Raw genomic sequence first — 26,056 nt, forward strand, 5'->3', positions numbered from 1 at the left:
ATCACTCTAAACAAGGTGATATAGAGCTGGTGTTGATAAGTTGCCCGTAATTCCCCAACTCCACCTCTCTAAACAAGGTGATAAAGAGCTGGTCTGAACTAATTGCCTGTAATTCCCTAACCCCATCTCTCTAAACAAGGTGATATAGAGCTGGAGTTGATTAATTGCCTGTAATTCCCTAACTCCATCACTCTAAACAAGGTGATATAGAGCTGGTGTTGATTAGTTGCCCGTAATTCCCCAACTCCACCTCTCTAAACAAGGTGATATAGAGCTGATGTTGATTAGTTGCCCGTAATTCCCCAACTCCACCTCTCTAAACAAGGTGATATAGAGCTGGTGTTGATTAATTGCCCGTAATTCCCTAACTCAATCACTCTAAACAAGGTGATAATAGAGCAGGTGTTTATTAGTTGCCCGTAATTCCCCAACTCCATCTCTCTAAACAAGGTGATACAGAGCTGGTGTTGATTAATTGCCCGTAATTCCCCAACTCCACCTCTCTAAACAAGGTGATATAGACCTAGTGTTGATTAATTGCCCGTAATTCCCTAACTCCATCTCTCTAAACAAGGTGATATAGAGCAGGTGTTGATTAGTTGCCCGTAATTCCCCAACTCCATCTCTCTAAACAAGGTGTTATAGAGCTGGTGTTGATTAGTTGCCCGTAATTCCCCAACTCCACCTCTCTAAACAAGGTGATATAGAGCTGGTGTTGATTAATTGCCCGTAATTCCCTAACTCCATCTCTCTAAACAAGGTGTTATAGAGCTGGTGTTGATAAGTTGCCCGTAATTCCCCAACTCCACCACTCTAAACAAGGTGATATAGAGCTGGTGTTGATCAGTTGCCCGGTATTCCCTAACTCCATCTCTCTAAACAAGGTGATATAGAGCTGGTGTTGACTAGTTGCCCGTAATTCCCCAACTCCATCTCTGTAAACAAGGTGATATAGAGCTGGTGTTGACTAGTTGCCCGTAATTCCCCAACTCCATCTCTCTAAACAAGGTGACATAGAGCAGGTGTTGATGAGTTGCCCGTAATTCCCCAACTCCATCTCTCTAAACAAGGTGATATAGAGCTGGTGTTGACTAGTTGCCCGTAATTCCCCAACTCCATCTCTCTAAACAAGGTGTTATAGAGCTGGTGTTGATTAGTTGCCCGTAATTCCCCAACTCCACCTCTCTAAACAAGGTGATATAGAGCTGGTGTTGATTAATTGCCCGTAATTCCCCAACTCCACCTCTCTAAACAAGGTGATATAGAGCTGGTGTTGACTAGTTGCCCGTAATTCCCCAACTCCATCTCTCTAAACAAGGTGTTATAGAGCAGGTGTTGATAAGTTGCCCGTAATTTCCCAACTCCACCACTCTAAACAAGGTGATATAGAGCTGGTGTTGATTAGTTGCCCGTAATTCCCTAACTCCATCTCTCTAAACAAGGTGATATAGAGCTGGTGTTGATGAGTTGCCCATAATTCCCCAACTCCATCTCTGTAAACAAGGTGATATAGAGCTGGTGTTGACTAGTTGCCCGTAATTCCCCAACTCCATCTCTCTAAACAAGGTGACATAGAGCAGGTGTTGATGAGTTGCCCGTAATTCCCCAACTCCATCTCTCTAAACAAGGTGACATAGAGCTGGTGTTGACTAGTTGCCCGTAATTCCCCAACTCCATCTCTCTAAACAAGGTGATATAGAGCTGGTGTTGACTATTTGCCCGTAATTCCCCAACTCCATCTCTCTAAACAAGGTGATATAGAGCTGGTGTTGACTAGTTGCCTGTAATTCCCCAACTCCATCTCTCTAAACAAGGTGATAATAGAGCTGGTGTTGACTAGTTGCCCGTAATTCCCCAACTCCATCTCTCTAAACAAGGTGATCTAGACTAACTGCCTGTAATTGACCCAAGATTCACAAATTCCAGATAATGTTCCTAACAAACACTTTTTTTAAAGACTGCTGTACTGTAGTTAAAGAAATCTTTTTTAAAATTTCAAATACAGTCGAACACCATAAATCCGAAATCGTAGCGACCCAAAAATTTATTTTGAAATAGCAATATTTCTGATAAACAATTTTCAGAAAATGACACCATTCGCGTTCTCGAATTATAGATGATGTGAAGATTGCAATGTCGTTTACACGTTACCTATACGATACATTCCTTCTAAGTGATTTATTGTAAACATGTTTGTTAAATTATTGTTTAATAAATGACAAATAATTTGTTATTAAACTTCCTTTTTAAAACAACATTAATCTTTTAAAACAAAATGACAAAAAGCAGTGCATGTATGCATTCGGAACATAGCACAGTTGGTTATCGGGCCCTTCTCCGGTTAGTTTAGTAGGGGTTCGAGTGAGCAATGCGGCGATCAATTCTGATGAGATTGACTTTTTTTGAATGAGATTCAGGTTGTGTTATTACCAGCAGTATATATAGCCCAGAATTCAAATGACTGGGTTTTCCCATGCCGGTATAAATAAAAGGTGAATTTCGAGCTTAAACTATTATATACACACAACCCAAATGAATCGCTCATTTTCTGACATCAATGTTTGTAACATACGCATGCTCAATGTCATTCTTTAAAGAGCACTTATTGTGCTCCATTGTCACCTCAAGCCGACCCCAAGTGAATTCCAAGCATGGTGAGAAAAACTATGAAATGATCGAGTTTGAAATAAGGATTGATAAAAACGTACCTAGGTGTGAAATATCAAATCGGAAATAGAGATTTTTTTCAGATTAGCGATTTCGGATTAAAGATTAAAAATTTCATCAAAGAAAGAATAAAATCGGGACCGAAAAATAATTTCGAAATAGCGATAATTTCTAATAAACAGTGTTACGAATAGCTGTTTATCAACTGTATCATTTTTACGTTTATATTTTATTACTTAACAAGTGTAGAACGGTTGTTTATTTATCAGACTGATTCAAGGACACATGGCTTAATTGATCAGAGACAAATGAACTCCCAGAGATTGATTTTTTCCCTGATTATACCATATTCATCAGGGAATGTTCATAAGACAGGGTTGCAATATGAATTCATTGATTACAAAACACAGAAATCACCATCATCGACTCCACCATCAGCACTGGGTCTCTCTCCATCATCGATAAAATGTTGCAGGGTGGAAAAACAACAGTGCCACAGTTAAGCAAAAATTGTGACACAATTAAACCTTCAATTTGGTTTAGTCCTGTTGACATCTCAACTTTTGTTAAGTTAGTTAATTAATTAACAACAGAATTTTGGGAATGGAAAAAATATCATTCCATGCATTAGTTGGAAGTATGATAATGGATTATATAATACAATATTATTAGTTGGAAGTATGATAATGGATTATATAATACAATATTATTATACTATTTTATGCACATGCCACAAATATCTAATCAGATTGATTGAATGTAAGACATGCATGTACATGTTTTGGGTTTTTTACTCAATATTTTGGGAACTCCAGGAATTGGGATATTTTTCATATCAGTTTAAATAATTACATAGGTTGAATTTACTCTAATACTCTGTTCAACCATTCCAAACTCAAACAACATTAAAATGAACTCTTAACCTGTCAATCTTGACAGGTTACAGTAGTTTAAAAAAAATATTAGGCATTTATATCTTCATTCTGAGGAAGAAATGTTCCAAACAATATACCCGGTATCAAGTAATAGGTAATGCCTTAACCATGTCAAGGCAGATTGCCTGAAAACAATGAAATTACAAGTTCATGAAAAATGAACCCATTGTAGGGATTAGCACATGGCAGTTGTTACACCTTTCTTTTCTATGATAAGTAACAACTGAGTTGCATTGTATAAGCCTGCGAATTGCATTTTATATTTAAAAATTACAAAGTAAAATAATGCTGAGTAACTTTATGTCACCTAGAACTGTACTACATTTATTAACTTTAAAGTAATGTCAAAGTGTTACCATTTTTCTTACATTATAAAGTTCAGTCCTCACTATATACACTGAACGTTGAACATCAGCTTTATTCCAATATCCAAGGGAAACAAATCTCTTTCAAAACATCCAACAGAAAAAGGAGATTTAACTATCATTTTCTTCAATTAAAATTAATATAAAAACTGTCATGTAATCTTGATTTAGGTTCAATTATACAAAAATAATCCATTTATATCCAAATCATGAAAGAAACATACCTGACAGCTTTGAAGAAAGGTAAGTATAAAAGTCCATTTCAGTAATACAGCTCACAAATACTTCACAAAATAACTGGTACCAAGTTCGACATTAACACTTAAAAGTGAAACTAGACCTTCAGGGAGCTTACTCATGTTTCATTGTCTCATAGTTCACTGTTTAATCATGCATTCCTACATTGTTTTAATCCAATAATAACCCCAATTAGTAACTTACATACTGGAAGTATTCACATAGCAAGTACAGAATAAGCGAAATATTGCCTTAAATAGCAATAAGTATCTGCATCCCACTCAGCATTCAAAGTCCATCTTAATAACTTCCTGACCACTAACAACCTGCAAAACATTCCTGACCTCCTAAATGAACTTAACAATGCGGCTGAAACAAAAAAAGCTGCTAAAACGATCTAATTAAAGCAGGTCAACTGCTGTTTGTGCAGACAAGAAAAATGTTAAATTGAAAAAAGAAAACACACACAAGAGTCATGCAAAACTGCTGGGAGTCATCTAACCAGCCTCTAATTGAAAGTATTTACACAACTCAATAGTGTTGACTCATGGGAACCCTCAAGACAAAGGGGTTGTCAAAGACTGCTGAGTCATCAAAAACAGTGGTCGAAATCAGAATGAGCCCACAAGCATGGCACTGGTAAAGTGTCTGTCAGGCTTGGTCCAAAATTATTGTTTTTAAATATCTGCATTTGTTCTTGTTATAATTTAAGACTATCGTCAAATAGTTATGTCTGGATTTGGTAAAGTTATAATAATACACAACTAGCAGTTCTATAATAACATTAAAGAGTGTTAATTTTCAGCGGCTAACTATAATACAAGCATTATATTTTCTTTGTGCTAGCTATTTTATGTGCCAGTATACAGTTGGAAATAAAGATATTTGAAAGCAACATGCATGCATGCACAAACTTTAACAGAATGTAATCTTAAGGATCTTGTTCAAATTTTGTACAGATAATAAACACATGGAGGAGTTCCACCCACACACATTTTACTCAGATTCCCCATTGAATTTCAAACGTTTTATCATGCAGTTTAAAAAGATAAAGCTAAAATTGTTACAAAGAAGAAAATTTCATTGGAGAGCAAGCATGATCTAATGAAGGCCTCAAGGCGCACAGGGTTAGGGATAGGATTATTATAAGTTGATGAAAAATTAATAATTTAATTTCAATGTATTATTTTGACTTAAATGATAAAAACAGGATATATGACTCGTTTGCAGATACAAAATATTAGCCTTTATAAATGTTTCTTTCCATCAAAATCATCCTACATAGTGCGCCTTGAGTCAGTTATTAATTTTAATTGGCACTAATTTCTAGAAAAATCTTAAATGAACAAGCATAGGTTTCTTATTTCATTTAGACAATGACTTACTTTAACTTGATTCTTTTGGTTTAGTTTAGGGCCATATCACAAAGTTATATTTTCTGTTTAAGTCTCAGAACTCCTCAAAATGAGAATATAAAACAAATTATACCAAACCAAAAATGGCATGCTTAGCTTGATCCTGTTATAAGGGAATTAAGATGGTTCGAGCAAATATGGCTGTTTACAAGTATACATGTGCATGCACACATGCAAGTACAGTATTGAGACTGTGTAAGGAAGTGCAGAGAGAATTAAGCAGAGTACTAAAGAATATACATGTAAAGTCTGCTGGGTTTCAACTCTGGCCTTTTTAACTGACACAGAAGACTCATTTCTTTCAACTTCTTCAATTCAGGAATTCATATACATATTGGAAGCATCAAATTCCATTTTACATATAAGCGTACATGTCTCATGTTAAAAATCAGAGATGTCGCGAAACAACCTATGTTCATGTACTTGTGCATGTGAAAGTTGCAATGAGGTTATCCTGAGAAAAAAACAGTTTGTTTATGGGCACCTCGCTGAAATCAGCCAGACTCAATTTTTTTTGCGGTTTCAATTTGATTTCCTATCAATTTTCTACAGAATGGCATATTGAGAAGCAGGTAACCCAAAACAATATCCTTTTTCAATTTTGGCCTTAGGTTTCAAAGTTGTTTGTGAAGTTTCATATTAAACTTGTACTTGTAGGCTTGGTGATACTCTCATAAATCACTTCCCCAGGTCATTGTAAACATGTACTACGTACACATACCTGGACAATTTAGTGCACACATACCATACACATACATGTACCCATACAAGTGATGTTTCACAACTGCTATACTAGGGGAATTACTCAGCTTCTACATAATATTTTTTGGTTACAAAAATCTGTTTCGCAGAAGAGAAGGAAAGATGCACAGAGAGATGAGCCTTCCTAAGCATGTCAGCCTGCATATGCAGCTTTGCAAAAACTAACCTGACTTATGATTTCCAAATTTGAACATTTTCTAGACCTGCAATTGTTGCTGAAAATCTACAAGGCAAATAAAAGCAAGCAGTGATCAGTTCCAGTGAAGAATAACAAAACGTCTAAGGCTACAGCATTTCAAACCAAGAATTGCAAGCAGCAAATCTAGAAACAAGATCAAAATAACTTATCAGTGTTGCACATGCATAATGGGGAAATACTTAGGTGTTTTTATAATCAGTTTGTGGCAATAATAGATTTGAATTTCTTGTGATAAAAGTGGACCATCACCAAACATTTCATATCAGATGGTGTTATAATGCGTGTTTTCGGACTTTTGATTTATTCTTTCTCACCAAACAAAAAATGGATCGTGAATACAATCTTTCAAATGAACATAAAAATAAGATGTGTTCTCTGTCTTTATCATTATATTTATATAAACAGTATACAATTTTATTTTTTTCAACAGCTGAAATTAAACTAAAATAAAAACATCCTCATTTAAAACTGATTATCAAAAAGATACTATTGATTGGATACACTTAACTGTTTAACAGATCACTTTTATACATCAATCATCTAATCAGGAGCCCAGAAAGCTAACATGACTTCTAAATTGAAGAAATTGCAACAAACCAGGCTATATAAAATTACTGGTAATATTTTGCAAGTTTGTGCCTATTTTGATCACTGATAGACTTTAAGTCATTAGCAAGGAAAACTTATCAGTCATTAGCTGGGAAAACTTAATGTGACAAACACAAATGTTCTCAGGAAAACAGTAACTTATGATAATGTATCATGTTACCCTTAAACAAATAATGTAGAACAATATTGTACTGCGGCTCATTTTGTAAGTTACAATTCTTATTATTTTTCACATGACCTGCAACCCAAAGCAGGAAACAGTCTCTTTACCTACATTCATGGTTGATTTTAATTGGCAGGAAGTTAAATTATATAAGATTGCTTTAAACACAAACAGTTTGTTCATTCGTATTTGCTTTCATTTGAATACTTGCCAATTATTTCATTTCTCTACAAAAATTATGATTATTCTGATGTTTTTATTACCTGGACATATTTTCACTAGGGTAGTTCTACGAATTGTTTTTGTGGATGCAGGAATATTTCATATTTTAACCTTCAAAAAAAGGATGAGATTTGGACAATAAAAAATGGCAGTTCCTGGAGAAATGAATCCTTGAACCATGTAGTATCAAATTTTACTGCATAGTAATATAAAGTACAAGTATGCTTAAATTAAGTACAGGTATAATGCATAATGCACTAGTTGAGATATGCAATAGCAAAAGTGTCAGCTAACACAATAATAGTTTATAAAATATTTCCCGGATTTGAACATGTCTGCAAAAGTTCTACTCACAACATATCATTTCTCTCATACTTATATATAAAACAGCAGAGGCCAATAGTAGGTCTCTTCCCTTACGAAATTTTCTTTAAAATCATGCACATCCCCAAAGACATTGTAGCATTCTACGGTAATTTAATTCTCTGGCTGGAATTCATACACTTTATTTTTCAAAAAATGAAATGCTAGGGCCCTTTCCTCCAAGGTAGATAACCAGAGTTGTCACTTAACTTATGAATGTCCCTGGAGTGCCAGACAGATCTAAAGTGTATGCCTACATTCAGAGAGCTACAAGAAACTTAAACTACAAGCATAATATTTCATGCATATGCAATACCCCATGATTTCTAACTTCATGTGTTTGGGATAAACTAAAGGGTAGAAACATGGGACTTGCACTGGAGACACCCAGAGAGAAGGACAAGTGTTTTGAACCTGACATGTTGCCTATATGTAGCTACCATTTGTGCCGATTTATTTAAATAAAAAAACATGTACGACAAATCCTATTGCGTTAAGATTAAACTCTCGGGGCCCTTGTATTTTCCTACATGAAAAATTTTCAATAGCAAGAAATAGGTCTGCTATGATCAAACTCCCAGGACGCTTGCCTGTTCTTGACCAAACAGCGAGTTCCAAACAGGATTATAATACGTAACTTTTATTGACAGACTGTTGTTTAAGCAGCTTATTAAATCATACTAATAACTCTCTTTATGACTTACAGTACACTCCACGCGGAACTACCATTTTTTGTTTTCCTCGGCGGATTTTGGTCATCGCGGACACAACATCCAATTGATCATAACCCTCTTTCCTTGGCGTTTTTATTCGTTCACCCACCGAGGCTGATCAGTGGACCTTATAATTACAATCGCCGCGTTACTCGGAGGTAAAAACACCGCGAAACTCGGAGGAAAACCGATAAGAATCTCCCACTGTATCTAATTTTGTTTAATTTATTTAATATTTTTTGCTACACCCGTATTTATTTATAAAAATAATTTATTTTGCGTACCTAATTTTCGGACATCCAAAGGACATCAATCGTAACTTTCACACTTACCAAGTTTCACAGACGAAGATTATCTATCTCTCTATCTACCTAACCGTATACACCACTGTTGACAATTAGTGTTAATTAGTAAATACTCATCCTAAACGATGTATTGCATGTAGCAAGAGGAAGTGTGAAATATTTATTGGAGGATTAAACAACAAGGGCAATACAGGGATTAAGAAAACAAAGACATGACATTTTTGTAAAACGATCTGCCAATAAACTTTAAAACTTGTACCACACTTATAGACTGTAAGAAGCAATTATGTACAGTTATACGTATTGAATCATCAATAAAAGTCAACACATTCAATGATATAGGTAACTAATTTATGTGATGAATTAAAGTTGGAAATGCAATACTTAAGTTACATTCGAAAACACCACTCAGACACATTAATCCTGCATAACAATATACAAGCTCTCCATGAGATCCTCGTGGGTAAAACTGTGAGTTTTGTGACGTCACACAGTGTGACTGTTTGATCTGAAGCCGATAGAATGTGTTATTCATTTCAATGCATGTATAAAATGGTGTTTAATGGGATTTTAATTAACTTGATGAAGGATTTACACTTTTATGCGTAATAAATAAGTTTAGAACCATTGATAACTACGGATAATTTAATAAGTGTTAATAAGTGGTAAAATGCAAATTAAGAAATAATGACCGAAAAATATTCACACCTACAAAGTTCTCAACACCTTCATTACTCCAATCTAATTAAGTTCTCAACACCTTAATATAGTAAGAGAAAGATGACAATAACAAACACAAACGCACGCTATGGTATATCGTTTAATTACATAATGTGAAAAACAACAGTTGTTTGACGATGCTGATGAAAATTTACAATAATTGTTTTTAAAAAGAAACTGACTGTACTTTGAAAAATTAATTATCTAATTATTTAATACTTTTTAACAGAAGCAATGTACTGTAGTAGCTATGCACAAAACGCGGAGTTCCGCGATTAGGTCAATAAATCGATACGATCAACGGCGCTACCGGCAATAAAACGCTTCATAGAAAACGATTGACTCGGTGCAAATCGGCGAAATTTAGCGAGGAAAAAGGTTGCGTACTCGGCGGATATCCGCGATAAATTAAAACGCCTCCGAGTCACCGAGGAAAGTGGTAGTTCCGCATGGTGTACTGTATGTAGGTATTTTGAGAGCTGTATCTGAATATGAGTATCCAAATTCAGGACAGTTGAGATCCAAAACAAACTGACGTAATATTGACCTGTTAGCAATTTGGGAATATCTTTTGCATTTGAATAGGTGGTTGCCATTTATTTAATTGCCTGCAACAATTTTCATGCCCTGTCATTCATTTTATTTGACGAAACGAGAAGGGACTCGAATGTTGCATGCGAGAAATTGGTTTTGAGTGCTGAACATCCATGACAAGTTTTTCAACCCCCCCCCCTTGCATAACAAGTAATTTCCCCTTGCAAGTAGCAGCCCTGACACCACCATCTATACTACATGTATGTGCATATATGCAGGCTTCCATTGAAAAATGACCATGACTTTTACCGTTTGATGTGGGTCTTTCATGCGACATGTCGTCTTTATGTGCCAAACATCTTGGCAAAGTTATCTTAAAATCGCCCATAATGATTAACCTCTTGGTTTAGTCTTGACCTTTAGGTAAGGATATGGGTCTTGTTCATGACTTATTACTTTTGTGTGCTTGACATCAGTGCATGACAAAAGTTACAGCCCAGACACAAAAATAATGGATGGATGCACTCTGTGAAGTACAGACGGTTTGATTTAATATGCCCACCTTTTGGGGCATAAAAACTTTCTTGAGTTACCAATTTTCAGTTGCCATTATATCATACATTGATATCTTTCAAAGCACCGAAAAGGAATGGTCAACTGCTCATGACTTTGTGCAATTTTGCCAATGGCACTATACAAATACAGGCTGCTACTTTTTCTTTTCACCATGCCACTGTCCATTCTCCATAAATGGCAAACTATACACTTAAATAATCTGAAATTGCCAATAGTACGGACATGGGGCAAAACCATGGAACTGTAAACTTTAAAATTTAATCAAGGAGATATTTAAAAAAAAACATTAGGTTTATAAAACACAAACATGATGAGAATATAAGCACACCTTTACTTGTAATATGCTGAAATATTAAAATCATATGAATAAATACTGTTTAAACCAACAACATAGTGTAAACACAAGTGGCCCATTTTCAAATTTAAAGCACAATTCAATCTCTTTCTTCCAAGGTGGAATGATTTGGTTAATTTAAATTGTTCGGGCGGACATAGAAAAGACTAGTAGTATGACAAAATGATATGGGAAAAAAACATTCTTTGTAGCATGTTTAATTGTTTGAACATTTTGTAACTTTGCCAATGTCCTTCCATGTACAGCATAAAGTACAGCGAACATGTAACAGAAATAACTTGTCAGATAGGTTAAATGAAGTTGCATGAATAATTTTACATTTGCTTTGCATATTTCAACTCAATGTCAAGCATGCAAATGCAGATGGGCAGATTCAAACAAAAAATTTTAAGCTAAAAGAGCGTTAGCCATCATATCGGTGGATTTTATTTGTTTAAGCAAACCTAATTTAGAGGTTGGCGTTTAAAATATTTCCTACAAAGGACTTAAATACTTACTGAATAGCGTTTTCGGCGTGCCGACTTTTACTGAAGAGACTTCTAAATTACTGTTTTTGTTAAAACTTCGTGTGTTTTCTTCAACGGTTTCTGTTTTGGTGGCCATTTCTTGAAATGACTTCCGGATTTATTTTCATTATCGAATTGATATCGATTAAATTTACGTCCGAAAAGTAGTATTTTTGGCGACGAAGACGACAATGATGATGGTGGTGATGAAAAGATGATGATGATGACGATGATGATGATGATGATGATGATGATGATGATGATGATGATGATGATGATGATGATGATGATGATGATGATGATGATGAAAATATGATGATGATGATGATGATTAAATTTAAAGAGTAGTGAGTGGAAAAGTGTACCCCGTGTATCGGTGCTTTACACCGAGCACGTTAAAAACCCAAGGGATCTCTTCGAATAAGAGCAAGGCCGTTATCGAAACCCGACTTCCTTGTATCCCACCACTGTCTCTTCCGCGTGCTGTACGGCCTTCAGTAAAACCAAGGAACCCGTTGGAAATAAGTGCTTGCACTTTCACGGGTTTTCCTTGACCGCAAGGTCGCTGAAATACATACATACGTACGGAAGTACATACTGACGATTATGATGTCTAGTTCATTCGAACCACAATTAACCTTACTCATTGTTGCCCATTCAATCCTTACAACAAGTAATTGTTTTTATTTAGTTTATATGTTGGTACTGAGAAACCATTTAAATGAATAAGACTATAATCTTCAATCTTCACTGTGCTCTAAGGTCCTAAACGATCTGCTTGTTTAACAGGAAACATGAATATGTTAGAAACAAAAAATGCAATGCATTAAATACATTAAAGCTGCACTCTCACAGATTAACCATTTTTACAACTTTTTTTAATTTTTGTCTTGGAAAGAGCAGCAGCAGTATCTATAGTATTCCTCCACTGTTGGAGAGCAAATCATTTATCATTATAATTAAATATATAATAATTGTATAGACCATTCTTACATGTTATCACTATATAAAGATATAGTATAGTGTTCATTACTCTTATGACACATTGCAACAATACGTCAATGTGTCGTATCCCAAATAAATATTTTGCAAACGGAAATCGTGAAATGCAATGAATATACTGTGAGACTATGCTCACAATGGAAAGTTTCCTTTGGCACTGGAACAAAATTGTCGATTATTGCCTTTAAAGTAGACAGTTAAACTTCACATGCAACGACATCGTTCAAGCTGAACAATACATCAAATGTGCGTAAAGTAATAAAGTTATTATTATTATTATTATTATTATTATTATTATTAATAATAATTATTATTATTATTATTATTATTATTATTATTATTATTATTATTATTATTATTATTATTATTATTATTATTATTATAATTTCATGATTCAACTTATAAATCCGTGAATTTCTGGTACAATAAAAATCACTCTTTGCTTTTATAGCCAAACACCCTTCACTGAGATTAATACATCCGGAAAACTTCACTCGAGCATAAAATCGTTGATGCGTTTCTTCCCTTCTTTCAAGAACATTTGATGCGTTTAGAACTCCCCTTCTTTCAAGAACACTTGATGCGTTTCTCCCCTTTTTTCAAGAACCCTTGATGCGTTTCTCCCCTTCTTTCAAGAACACTTGATGCGTTTCTCCCCTTCTTTCAAGAACACTTGGTGCGTTTCTCCCCTTCTTTCAAGATCACTTGATGCGTTTCTCCCCTTCTTTCAAGAACACTTGGTGCGTTTCTCCCCTTCTTTCAAGATCACTTGATGCGTTTCTCCCCTTCTTTCAAGAACACTTGATGATGTGTTTCTTCCCTTCTTTCAAGAACACTTGATGCGTTTCGCCCCTTCTTTCAAGAACACTTGATGATGTGTTTCTTCCCTTCTTTCAAGAACAAGTTGATGTATCTTGTATAGTGGAAGAACAACCATATCACTGCAACACGCTTGTTAGTTTTGTCAAGGAACAGAAGGTCCCTGGTTCTTTGTATAACCTTTGTATATAGCTATATGGTAGTATTAATATACCGTAAGTTATTGTGTATTTTTTCAGTCTCATGTTAGTAAATATAACCTGGGAGTAGGATTTTGTTATAGGTCCCAGATATAACTCTGTTAAACTTTTCTGCACTGGAGCGGAAATGAAGATGCATCCATCACTCGTTAGTAATTCGGCGGTACGGCAGCCCGGGTTTTAGTATAAAGTACAGCTATAGGTTTAAACTTTAATTTACGAATCCTGTTGAAATAAGTAGAATATTATAAATCAGTAACTTTTTTACATTTTGACCAATAAATCGAAACCCATTTTGAAAAAGATGCCGTACCGGTTGCTTGATCGAAATGGAAAACCAAGTTAGAGTCGATATAGTAATAAGCATTTCACAAGAACCCGGAAGTAAACAAAACACAAGAAGAATCCTATTTTCTTTACATATAAACAACTTCTTGACAATACACAGGTAACGTTAAGGTTTGAATACTTGTGTACGCGTGAATCAAATTAGTTTTACTGTCACGCAACAATTAAAACGATGTTCCATTTCTTTCTAAAAATAGATTAGTGATTATTTACGCCTTGTCTCATAGGCACATGACTTTGACGTCACTGTGTGGAGCATTTGTGTATGACAAGTCCACTGTTTTGGCAGATAACATACGCATTTCAAAATATATTTTATATAGAAAGGTAGCACGATTTAATATTCATTCATATTTGTTTTTGTTTAAGCAAAAGAGGATATCATTTACGTACTGTACTATCAAATATTATTCAGGTATTGTAAGATTGATTTTTTGATCATTGATTAAGTGGTTGCTTTAATAATTTAACTTCAGCTTGTCATAATTTACTTTGAAGAAATAAGTTCCTGGCTTGAGTAACTTTAAATTTAAATCAGAATAACCATGAAAATATCATCCAGGATCCTTAATTCATTATTGAACATTTTGTTTGCACAGCAAAGCAACAGAAGATGTCTCTTTATCCATCCCTAGAAGATATGAAGGTGGACCAGATGGCTCAGGTATGACACTAATTTTTTTGTTTATGTTATACATATATTTTAGTGCAGAGACTTTTTTATGCCTCCACTAACGCGGGGAGGACATATAGATTTGCCCTTGTTTTAAAATAAGGTGCCAAAGAAGGTATTAATGTTTATTAATAATACATTTAGTTTTGGTTTGAATATGAAGTTATATCATGTTGTGAAATACTTTGATATTAAGAATTTATTAATACATTTAAAAAAAATTAATGGTTTAGCCTTATGATGGAGTTAACCTGATTTTTACTGATCCACAGGCTCAGCGGTCATATGAGCAGCCACAGGTCACATACCCAGCCCAAGGGGGAGCCCAGCCTGGCTATCCCCCAGCACCCCAGCAGGCACCCCGGGGATCGTCTCCCAGTCTGTACCCAACCCTAGATGAATACATGGGACTCCAACTTACACCACAGTTTGTGCAGCAGAATCTCCCTGAATATGTAAGAATAAGATACTGACTTACTGTTTCATCCTTATGACTGTTTTAAAGACAATGAATGAGATTTAGACCTTGAATAAATTCTGAATTTTGAAATTGATTAAGAATAATTATTGAATGCGTAAACAAACTTAAATGCTATTTGTGTCATTCTGTTCCTTAAAGACAAGTACAGAAACCATTCAGATTTATTACTATTACAGGTCCGTGAATAAAGGCTAAAAGATGAATGCAAGTATCAATGTGTTTAATTTTAGAACCAAGTGGCCATTCCCCAGAACCAGCCCAGCAACATGATGGTGGCTCCAGTGAGTGGGAATGATGTTGGAATCCGCAGGGCTGAGATTAAACAGGGTCTCAGAGAAGTTGTGGCCTGTAAGGATGCAGATGGCAAGATTGGCCTGAGAATTAGACATGTCAACAATGTAAGTTTATATAACAGTACTAGTATATTGGGTTTGTAGTATATTGGTATATATAAGGGTGCTGCTGTTGTAAAACAATTTTGATTTATACTGATACTAGTCAATAGAGATCATTGAAATTTGAGAGTCTTCTTGTATTGCACTGACCAACTATTCTGCCCACAAACATTGAACAGACCAGAGCCAAAGGCTGAGGTCTATTCAATGTTTGTGGGCTGACTGGGAGGTCACAATTTTGTCAGGTGGCCTAAGGTTGTCTCTACTATTCCTTATATTATACAGCACTTTATAGCTTGGAATTGAAATGTTTTTCTACATGAAGACTGGTACTCTTAAATATTTGCTTTGTAAAGTCTACCTAGTGCTTTATACACGCAGCTACATGCAGACTTCAGTGGGCCTTACACAAAAAATAATATATAATATATTTTTATATCAGTTTTATTCACTTGAAATAAATTGTCTGACTTTTGATTCAAACTGTTTGATATAAATAATGTTGTTTTGTGACTTTGGTATTTAACATAATTAATCAATTCCCCCTTCTATGACAGGGTCTGTTTGTGGCGTTGGTTCAGAAGGACTCCCCGGCGGCCCTGGCAGGTCTCAGGTTCGGGGACCAAATCCTGCAGATCAATGGCCAGAGTGTGGCGGGCTGGGACACAGACAAGGCACACAAGGTTCTCAAGGCTGCCAGCGGGGACAGGATTAGCTTTGCTGTTCGGGACAGGTATGGGAAAAAACATCTTTAAATGTAATAATTATTTAAATGAGAATAGCTAGCCAAAGCTTACAAACTTGTCTGTGTTAATAGTGGTTTACTCCTATCAGACTCATAGCTCAGGTTTATTTAGGCCAAGTTTTGTTCAGAGGTTTAACATGTACATACAGTTTGTGACTGTGGTTTTGTTATTTATGATTGTTGAAATATTCTTATCTGATCATGTTTAACTAGCTTTCAATGCTCTTGTTTGGATGGTATAACCTTACCTTGTTATTGGTGAAAAATTGCAATGTGAACATGATTTGTTTAACAAATTGACAGAAACGATAAATTTGTTTGCAAACAGAAGTATTCTATAGCAAAAGTTTTACCTTGTAGCATAACTTTTTGTTTCTTTTGTAGGCCATTTGAGCGAACAATCACCATGCAGAAGGACAGCAATGGATATATAGGGTTTGTTTTCAAGGATGGCAAAATCAAGTCCCTGGTCAAAGATTCATCTGCCGCTCGCAATGGAGTGCTGACAGAACACAACCTTATTGAGGTTAATGGACAGAATGTCGTCGGAGTAAAGGTATGAGTATAGCATTTGGATTAAGTTTTCAGAAAGTAATTGGTATCAATAAGACAAAGTACATGTAATCAACATGATATAAACCAAAAAAATAAAGTAATAAAAATATTTGTTGAGCATATTTACAGGCAATTACCATTTCATTGTTAATCACCTACCTACTCAAGTTTTAACAATTAGGCTATAAAATATTCTAAATTGGCCCTGGAGGAGCTGGGGGTAGTTTGATCAAGAATTCTAGATTTTATACCTACTAGTGCTGTATTGTTGAAATTCTTTTCTTGGTATAAAATTGCTCCTAGGACTCTGATACGGTCCCCAGGTCTCTAACCGCAGTTTTGATTTCCACATGTGTTTTGTGTGGCATGTGAAGCACGGCAGAAACATGATAGGGTTTACTTTGTTCACTGTTGTAGTCAGCATTTTTCTTGTCACTTTGTTCTTTATCATTAACTTTTTAATGGGGTGTATATGACCCACATTGAATTTTGTGATTAGTAGGTCACATGTCAAGGTCGTCTTGACCTTCACTAAAACAAGAAGGGGCACTCTTTCAGAGCAATATTTTTTTAACAACTTGGTTAAGAGTCTTTAATCTGTGTGGACATTTGTCATGAGGTCAAATGTAAAGGTGTACTGATATTTACTAGAAATATTTTGGGCGCTTTCGACAGGCTACACATTGGATTCGCAGAATTCCAGTTATATGTAAAAAGATATGAATGTAAACCAAATGTATTTATATATATCAATACAACTTGATAGTTTGTTTATACATAATGTGTTTAATTATTGATTTTCTGTATGTTTTAGGACTCGGTAACCAGCGAGATTATTGATCGCAGTCCACGGACCGTTACCATAACTGTCATGCCTTCTGTCATCTATGAACACATTGTCAAATGGTAGGTTATGATAACAGGGATGAAAGAATTTAAATGGCTTGCTTCCTCATGTTATGAAGACATTTCTTTGGATAATGGTTTGAGCTTGACTGTCATGGTTGTTGTTGAATGTTTTAATTTAATTAACGTTTAATGTTGATCATTACTTGAAAACTGTTCACTATATTTACATAAAACATATTTCACAAGCACACTATGAAGTTATGCTCATCATGGCCACATGTGTACCAAGTTTGATAACTATGGCTAGAATATTTGTTTAGTTATGTTAATTGATCAACTGAGAAAAATATATGTGTGATTGCAATGCTCTAAGTTTGTCTAAACTTGTATTTTTGTTCAACCTCGTACTTTCCTTAATTTCAGTATGGGCAACAGTATTGTGAAGAAACTCATGGATCACTCCATCCCGGACCTGTAAAGTAAACGAGGGGCCACACTTTTTGTACAGATGTATGATGTTGTAGTCGCTCCTTGCGTACACATCTCTCGACCTGGATTTTGCCTTTCTTGTATGAAAGCCAGAGAATGAGCTAGACCAGACTGTGATCTGTTTAGACAATACACCAATAACTTGCATTCTCCTTATATGCATAATTATGACTCTATAGTGGACACCATTCGTGTTAAACTTACATAAAAATGATATGTCTTGATTCATGGTTCTTTATGTAACCTAAATGAACTCATGTGTCATTAATAACTTGTCTTAATAAGATTTTCAAAATTTAGTTTTGGTTTCTTATATTATAAAAATGCAGTTATTTACATATCATACAGTAAATGAGAGAATTTTGCATTAACTAATTTTTTTTTAAAATAGATGTATGTACCCTTTAACTTATTCTTCAAAGAAAATGAAAGTGGATGTAAACTTTCTTCTTGCTATGATTATCAAACAAATCATAACTTGAAATGATTCTGTAACCCATTAAAAATGTGGATGTATCCTAGTTGTTTCTTTTGCATGCCTATATTGTTAATGTTGTACAGGTAGTTTTTTTGTGTTATATTATAATATTATGATTTTAGTACTTTGTGTCTTTGTTTTTATGTATTTTAATAATTCTCCATGTAACATCAAGCCTCATGTTCATCAGCTTGGCTTTTCCAGCTTTTTATTACAAACTCACAATTTCTCAGTACCATTGATAGGTTTGTTTCAAAACCAAATGATTGAATTGATGACTTTTATTTGTCAAGCATTCCATGTTTGAACGATTTCTAAGAATATTTCGTTGTAGAAGAGACATAAAATCCAAAACACCACAGATTATTCTACAATAATTCTTATGCTTTGTAAATGCAATTGAGATATGTAACATGAAACCATAGAATTGCAGTGCTACGCTAACTAATGCTTATTGTTAAAAACCTGACTTTTTTGTTTCATTTAATTAATAAATCACATTTATGTGCTGTGGAAGATAAAAATTGTTTTCGATTTAATGTTTACTCCACTCTAAATTAAAAATTTCAATGTACAAGATACAAGATACAAGAATCTTTATTTAAAGTTGGGTTTGTCCAATCTTTGTATGTTATCAATCAATGTGTTCCGATTCTACTCAATGTTTTATATGCTATGATGATAAAAATGTACTGAAAGTTGAGATTTAAAATTCTTGAAATCTGGGTAGCCTTTGTGCATTTGACTTTTCATTAGTGATTGCTGATGATTGTTATGTTATTAAATGGTCATTTACTGATAAATCACTCCATGTTGTTATTAGTGTCCGTTTTGAAACATGCAATCAAAGCAAACTATCCATTTAGAGTATTTCTTTTATTCAATATCTGTAAATGCATTAAAAAGAAATCTGCAGTCTGTATTAATGTATGACAGTAGACTCAACTGCACTGGAGCAGTATGGTCGGAGTTCATTCCATGTGTGTCAGGGGCGTACCTAGGTCAAAATCTAGGATACGCACAGTCTAGGGGGGTTCGAGGGCATGCCCCCCGGAAAATTTTGAAATCCAACATCGCATTTGGTGCTATCTAGGGGCCTTTTGGCACGTATAAAAACATACAAATAGATGAATATTTACCTTAATTAACATTGTTAGTCCCGATATTTTTTTTAAAAAAATCTCCAAAAATCAATACTTGTATTTGAATTAAATAAACAAAAAGATCTGGGGTGATGGGTGGCGTCTCTATTTAACATCCAATCCGCTGAATAATTGAGATATTGCGTTGACCAGAAAGGCTTGCGCACCTCACCGGTATATTTAACCACATTCATGGTAAATGTTCATCAAACCCAGGCCTGACATTCGCTCAGTTGTCATGGTACTCCTCAAATACGTTTTGACTCGACGCATTGTCGAAAATGAGCGCTCATCCGTGGCCGTTGCTACTGGCATACACAACAAAACCATGAGGCAGATCCTTATGTTAGGATACGATGCCTCAGTAGCTACGTCCAATGCCTTTTCCAGGGTTGAGTAGGGAGCAGGTGAAGTTACAGTCCACTTCGCTGTCCAACGTTGACACTCTCGCTCGAAAGTCGGCTCGTCATCTGGCAGGTCTAACTTGAACTCCTGGAATATTTCTATCGTTACAGCATGGGTGAGACCGTCGACCTGCAAATAAATCTTTATTGTATTTTCGCACTTATGCCATTTAAATATATGCGGCCAATGATCCGGTGCTTATTAGATTAAAGGGTTTCATTTGTTTCATTAGGATTTTCTTATTATTGTGGAAACGATCAATAATTATTTAATTTTAATATCTTTAATGCATGCGCATGTAAATAAGTTAGCATAAATGCTGCACGATTATTTGGTAAAAACGCACGTGATGAATCAGCTCACATACAGTATTAATGTATTCAGATATTAACCCGTTCACTGGCAGGCAAGTCGTGTACATGCGCGATATTTTTTCAAATTCCGATTTTGTTTCCTCACACTCCCTCGACCTTTTGGTAATATCATTGTGAAAATGTCAAACAACTTGGATCCAAATGAGACGTCTCATTCGGATCTAAGTTGTTTGAATATATAACGATACTCGGGGTAAGGCAGTGAACGGGTTAAAACCTACATGGTATTACCAATGTAGTTTTATGATTGGTGCATTGCATCACAAACTATTCGTTTTATTCCTTGATTACACTACCTTTGGAGGCAGCAGATACTGTGCCTTGTACCGTCCATTGCCTTTCAACAGCCGTGCGTCTAGATCAACAAGCAAATGGTCTACGAACGAGCCGAGATAGTAAACAAACGGTTGTGGATAAGCTAAGAGAAGAATTTCGATAAGGATGTTTTAATAAACCATGCAAGATATATCATAACATTATATAGTACTGACCTGGAAGGGAACTTATACTGGTGAACGTTGTTCCAAGTTGCGGTTAATAGCTCATTCTTCTCACTGTCGTCTAGTTTTTGCCCGAAAATACCACCGTAAGGCGGATTAAATGTCTGTTCAGTCATTTTTAAAAGTCCCGCCTTGTAAACATCATTCGGATCATTTACCAGGAGGTCAACAAGATCCACACCGATTTGGCAGGTTATGGGAAAATAACGCGTGTATAACTTAAGTTGAGATCTACATCGTGATCACCTTTTTTGGGAAATTTAGGTATTACACTATAAAAACCAACAAACGATAAAATTCTGACGTAATTATTTCTTATACCCCCCCCCCCCCCCCAGCCTTTACTTTTTATTGCATTTTTGGAACTTTTATTTTTTCGCTTTTTTCTGACGAAGTGTACGCATTGGCGTACTGGCGTATGCCTGGGTACGCGCCTGTGTGTGTTATAAAGGATGGTATGTATCGAAAAAGTGAAGTAGTATTTTTGGCAAATTAGAAAATACGACAGGCCGTGAACAATACAAGTTAAATTTAAATTTCAACTAAGTAAAATAGTGTTTTTTTTCTTATCTGATTTATAAAGAAATTATATGTAAATGTATTTATACAATTATAAGAAACTATGCAAGAAAATGGTCTGAATTATGAATTCAAATGCATATTGTTGATTTGATGAAAAGAAGATGGAATTTGATATAATCAATTGTCAAAAATTAGGAGTTGAAAGATTTCACTAAGACACGTTATGTTGACTTTTTGTCCGTCTAACAACCATAGACTGTTGATAACTGCACATAAAGATCTCCTTGCTGTATTATGAATGGTATATAAAATCCAACAAGGGTAATGCTTTAAAGAATCTTGCTTGTTTATAAAATACATGTATACACAACGTCGTTCACATGACTTGTAGACGCTCAAGTACATGTACAGTGCAGGCACGCGGATCATTTCATAGGTGATTTAAGATGACATTCATAACAGTTTGTGGTTTTGGAGTAACTATAAGGTGAGATTTGAAAACATGTGATCACATGTTACATGAGTGAAGCTTTTTCTTCATCTAGTAACATTCTTTAAAGATTTCACTAAAATGGTTAAGGAGGAAAAATGCAAATGATTTTATAAGATTTTTTGGGCTTTTCTCAAATTTAGAAATGATTATAAAAAGGACCCTATTTATGTATATAAGAACTAAGTTTGAAGAACAGTAAATGTACTTTTCACCATCCCTTCATATTGACGTTTCATGTCCTGTTTCACAGTCTTACATGATTGTCATTCAAGTGCAGCATTTGTCTACCTAGATGTTTATATGGATTCAAGGACCTCATACGTAATGTATATTAATTTGACTAAAAAACTATAATTATTATGAAAATTAATATATTTGTTAAATGTGTATAATATAAAAGATAAGACACGATCTTGTTGTGAACATATCAGCGTTAAACACTATTGATAAGTCGCGTGTCTCACATTAGCACAAGTCTGTTCCAGGGTCTGAACTCAAGAGTGCCAGCGCCGTTACATACTTGGGAGCCAACCGGTGGCACCGACCATGGCGAGTTTCGGTGTGAAGCAGTGAACAGTGAACACCAAGGAAATATCTCATGGCCCTATGTTGTACCTTGTCGAAAGGCTGGTTTCTTGGTCCATATCGATAAACAATAATCCATGATTGGGATAACGCACGAGTTATAAAGCTTTTCATATGTTTAAAACCAAGGTCTTTCAAGTGATGCAAGGTCTTTCACATGCTGCTGATAAAGCCACTTAGCGCGCCACCTGCGGCCTTATCTAACGCGTCACAATTGTAGAAAAAGTCACGTTTCTCGTGAAATATGACCCCTAGATATTTGGATCGATTGACAGTTTCAAGAATATTATTGCCAATTTTAGTACGACATCGTTCTTTTGTGTTCTGTCTTGACGAAAATGCATTCACTTAGGCTTGTTGCAATTAATTAAAACCCTGGCAGCGCTTACACCAGCAATGCACCGTGTCAAGCATAGTTTGTAGTTTTTTTGCCGTGTCATTCAAGAGCGCTATATCGTTCACATACATTACATAGAGAGTTTGTGATCAGCCACTTGTATTCCAAGGTCAAGGCACATACATTACATAGAGAGTTTGTGATCAGCCACTTGTATTCCAAGGTCAAGGCACATACATTACATAGAGAGTTTGTGATCAGCCACTTGTATTCCAAGGTCAAGGCACATACATTACATAGAGAGTTTGTGATCAGCCACTTGTATTCCAAGGTCAAGGCACATACATTGCATAGAGAGTTTGTGATCAGCCACTTGTATTCCAAGGTCAAGGCACATACATTACATAGAGAGTTTGTGATCAGCCACTTGTATTCCAAGGTCAAGGCACATACATTACATAGAGAGTTTGTGATCAGCCACTTGTATTCCAAGGTTAAGGTCATTCACCTCCTGTACAATGTTTGCAAAAAGGCGAACAACGTTGGCGACAAATAACACCCCTGTTTCACGCCAGTAACACAGTCGAATCAGTCTGTTAATTTATCGTTGATACGTATGGTTGTCGACATTTCTTCAATTTCGTACGCAAATGCACGTCGATTAGCAAGTTTTAACAGTTTATCAAACGCATTTCTTTTACAAATATAGTCCATCTCAGCCAAGTTTACATATTTCGCCCTTCCCGAAAGAAATGTATATTTTTAGCACACATTGTATTCCATAGTTCCTGTAGATCCTCGTTCCAAAAAAGGTTTTTCTCTGTCTGAAGCGTCTTCTAGTAGTTTTAGTCAAGCCTATCATTGGAAGTTTAAGGCGCATTTCGTTTTTATTATCGCACACAAATCACTATAAATGGTGTTAATACTGTTTTGATTTTTCCGCGTAGTTTCTATAGTCATTATCAAATTGGTAAATGCCCGCCGAGATAAGTCACTTGTCATAAAATCAGCTAGTATTTTCCTCAAATTGTATTTGACATCACTTATATCAAGTTAGAGTCATGTCAGTTCGAACGTTCTTCCAGAGTACTGGAAGAGAAGATACATGTCACAAGGTGTACATGACATTTTTTGTTTGTTTTATGTATGATTGTTGATAACATAAATATTGCCAAAATCATGTATAGGGCCCAACGATATTTAGTATTATAGAAACACTTATAGTTTGTAAACACTATGTTAAAAATATACTGGAACAAAGTAGTATTTTTTACCGTTTTAAATGCCTTGTAGCCTTTGACCAAGAAGATGTTATCTGGCATGGCACAGTGGATAAAACGCCTGACATGAATGCCGTTTTAGTGAGTTGGTACTTGTTCGAATACGTGAACAGCGTTATTTTATTAATGCCCAAAAAGGGTGGCATGTCGATATCAGGCATCTATCCGCCTGTCGGCACGTTCGCCCAACCGTCAGTCCCGACGGAGTTGAGATATTGTTTCCGATCAATAGCTGAAGAACGCTTAAACCCAAAGACCCCATACTTGCTAGGCAGGTTGGTAATGACCATCACGTGAACCTTATTGATTTTGAGGCCAATGGGTGGAAGGTCAAGGTCGTGGTGACATCGAGTTGAGAGGTTGTTTCCGATCAATAACTGAAGAACGCTTACACCCAAAGACCCCATACTTGGTAGGCAGTTTGGTAATGACCATCACGTGAACCCTATTGATTTTGAGGCCAGTGGGTGGAAGGTCAAGGTCGTGGTGACATCGAGTTGAGAGATTGTTTCCGATCAATAACTGAAGAACGCTTAAACCCAAAGACCCCATACTTGGTAGGCAGTTTGGTAAAGATCAGCAGATGAACCCTATTGGTTTTGAGTTTAGTGAACCAGCAGACAAGAAATCCGTTTCTGATCAATAACTAAAGAAAGCTTTGGCCCAGAGACCTTAAACTTGGTTAACAGGTTGTAAATGACCAGCACATAAGCACTATTGATTTTGAGTCAGTGGGTCGAAGGTCAAAGTCGTTGTGACTTTGCGCTAAAAGTCCGCTGTATCATCATTTCCCGAAGAACATTTCAGACGAGATACCTTAAACTTGGTAGGCTTGTTGGTAATGACTAGCAGATAAACTCTATTGATATTTAGGTAATTGGGTCAAAGGACAATGTTGGCCTTTAGCTAAAAATCCGTTTTCAAAAGCTGAAGAACGCTTAGGCCCAGAGAAAAGTTGGCATCCACTACATCTTGCATTCACTTCTCATTTTAAACTGCATACTGAATTTGCACTTATTACTGATTAATATTTTATGGGAAAGTAGAGAAGTTCATCATAAAATACATAAAATACTAAGGGTTGTTTGTCCACACAGGCCCGCATACTTATGGCTATCTGTCCGACGAGGGATTCTGGGGGCAGTTGTCATGTGCCTGTGGCAGCTCTTGTTTTTTTATAATCTATAATATATATATCGAGTACCAGCGCCAAGTGAAATATTCAAATTTATCCCATCTCAGATAAGTAGTTCCAATAATTAAACCATGCTAGAAATTCTTATCTTGCCCACGGGCGAAGACAAAATGCCCGTATGGAACTTCTTTTATTATGGTCACCACACTGTAATTATCTCCCTTGTTGAAGACTGTCGTCTGTAGCATCCTGGAAACCTTGTCTTGTGGCAATATTTAGAACGCTGATTAATTATTTCTCGCTTCAAATGTCACCATAAAACAGTTTTCATGCACCTTTCAAGAAATAATGCTTCACTCTCCTTAGAACTATTTAAAGACCAATTTGACTATTAACATAATCTGAATCACTGAGCGCATATCCATGACAACCACGAATGATCGCATATCCATACGCAATTATTTTCACTAAGCACAAAAGAGTTCCAGCAAAAAATACATTTTTACTTAATTTTTTTTAACTGAGGTGGGAGAAAAAGCGTCTACCATAGCCGCTCGTATAAGATAGGTTCATCCCGACCCTCGCGCAGGGTGTTCGCGAGGG

General features: G+C 35.6%; 2 protein-coding genes across 5 annotated transcripts in view; one reads left to right on the plus strand and one right to left on the minus strand.

The window, feature by feature from the left end:
- The window catches only part of LOC128213143 (phosphatase and actin regulator 2-like), a 54,096-nt gene extending 42,321 nt beyond the window's left edge, over positions 1 to 11,775 (minus strand). The window contains exons 1-2 of one of the 2 annotated variants that reach the window (XM_052918680.1): positions 11,638 to 11,762; positions 6,548 to 6,604 (exon numbers count right to left, since the gene is read on the minus strand). In XM_052918680.1, the coding sequence (XP_052774640.1) occupies positions 6,548 to 6,575 (28 nt within the window). In that variant the 5' untranslated portion in view covers positions 6,576 to 6,604; positions 11,638 to 11,762. Of the gene's footprint in view, positions 1 to 6,547; positions 6,605 to 11,637 lie in introns of both variants that reach the window. The other variant, XM_052918679.1, reaches the window with a different exon arrangement.
- Positions 11,776 to 14,012: 2,237 nt separating this feature from the next.
- LOC128213145 (syntenin-1-like) lies at positions 14,013 to 19,486 on the plus strand. Of its 3 annotated transcripts, XM_052918686.1 has the most exons (9): positions 14,057 to 14,115; positions 14,385 to 14,430; positions 14,615 to 14,679; positions 14,961 to 15,143; positions 15,400 to 15,567; positions 16,122 to 16,297; positions 16,694 to 16,865; positions 17,679 to 17,770; positions 18,137 to 19,486. In XM_052918686.1, the coding sequence occupies exons 3-9, from the start codon at positions 14,629 to 14,631 to the stop codon at positions 18,189 to 18,191; spliced, it is 897 nt and encodes a 298-aa protein (XP_052774646.1). In that variant the 5' UTR covers positions 14,057 to 14,115; positions 14,385 to 14,430; positions 14,615 to 14,628; the 3' UTR covers positions 18,192 to 19,486. The 3 variants fall into 3 exon arrangements, with proteins under 3 accessions (XP_052774644.1, XP_052774646.1, XP_052774645.1); XM_052918684.1 differs by lacking the exon at positions 14,385 to 14,430 and having other exon boundaries at positions 14,013 to 14,115; XM_052918685.1 differs by lacking the exons at positions 14,057 to 14,115; positions 14,385 to 14,430 and adding an exon at positions 14,250 to 14,342.
- Positions 19,487 to 26,056: the final 6,570 nt, after the last annotated feature.

The sequence above is a fragment of the Mya arenaria genome, chromosome 13 (assembly GCF_026914265.1).
Source record: "Mya arenaria isolate MELC-2E11 chromosome 13, ASM2691426v1".
Taxonomy (NCBI): Eukaryota; Metazoa; Mollusca; class Bivalvia; order Myida; family Myidae; genus Mya; species Mya arenaria.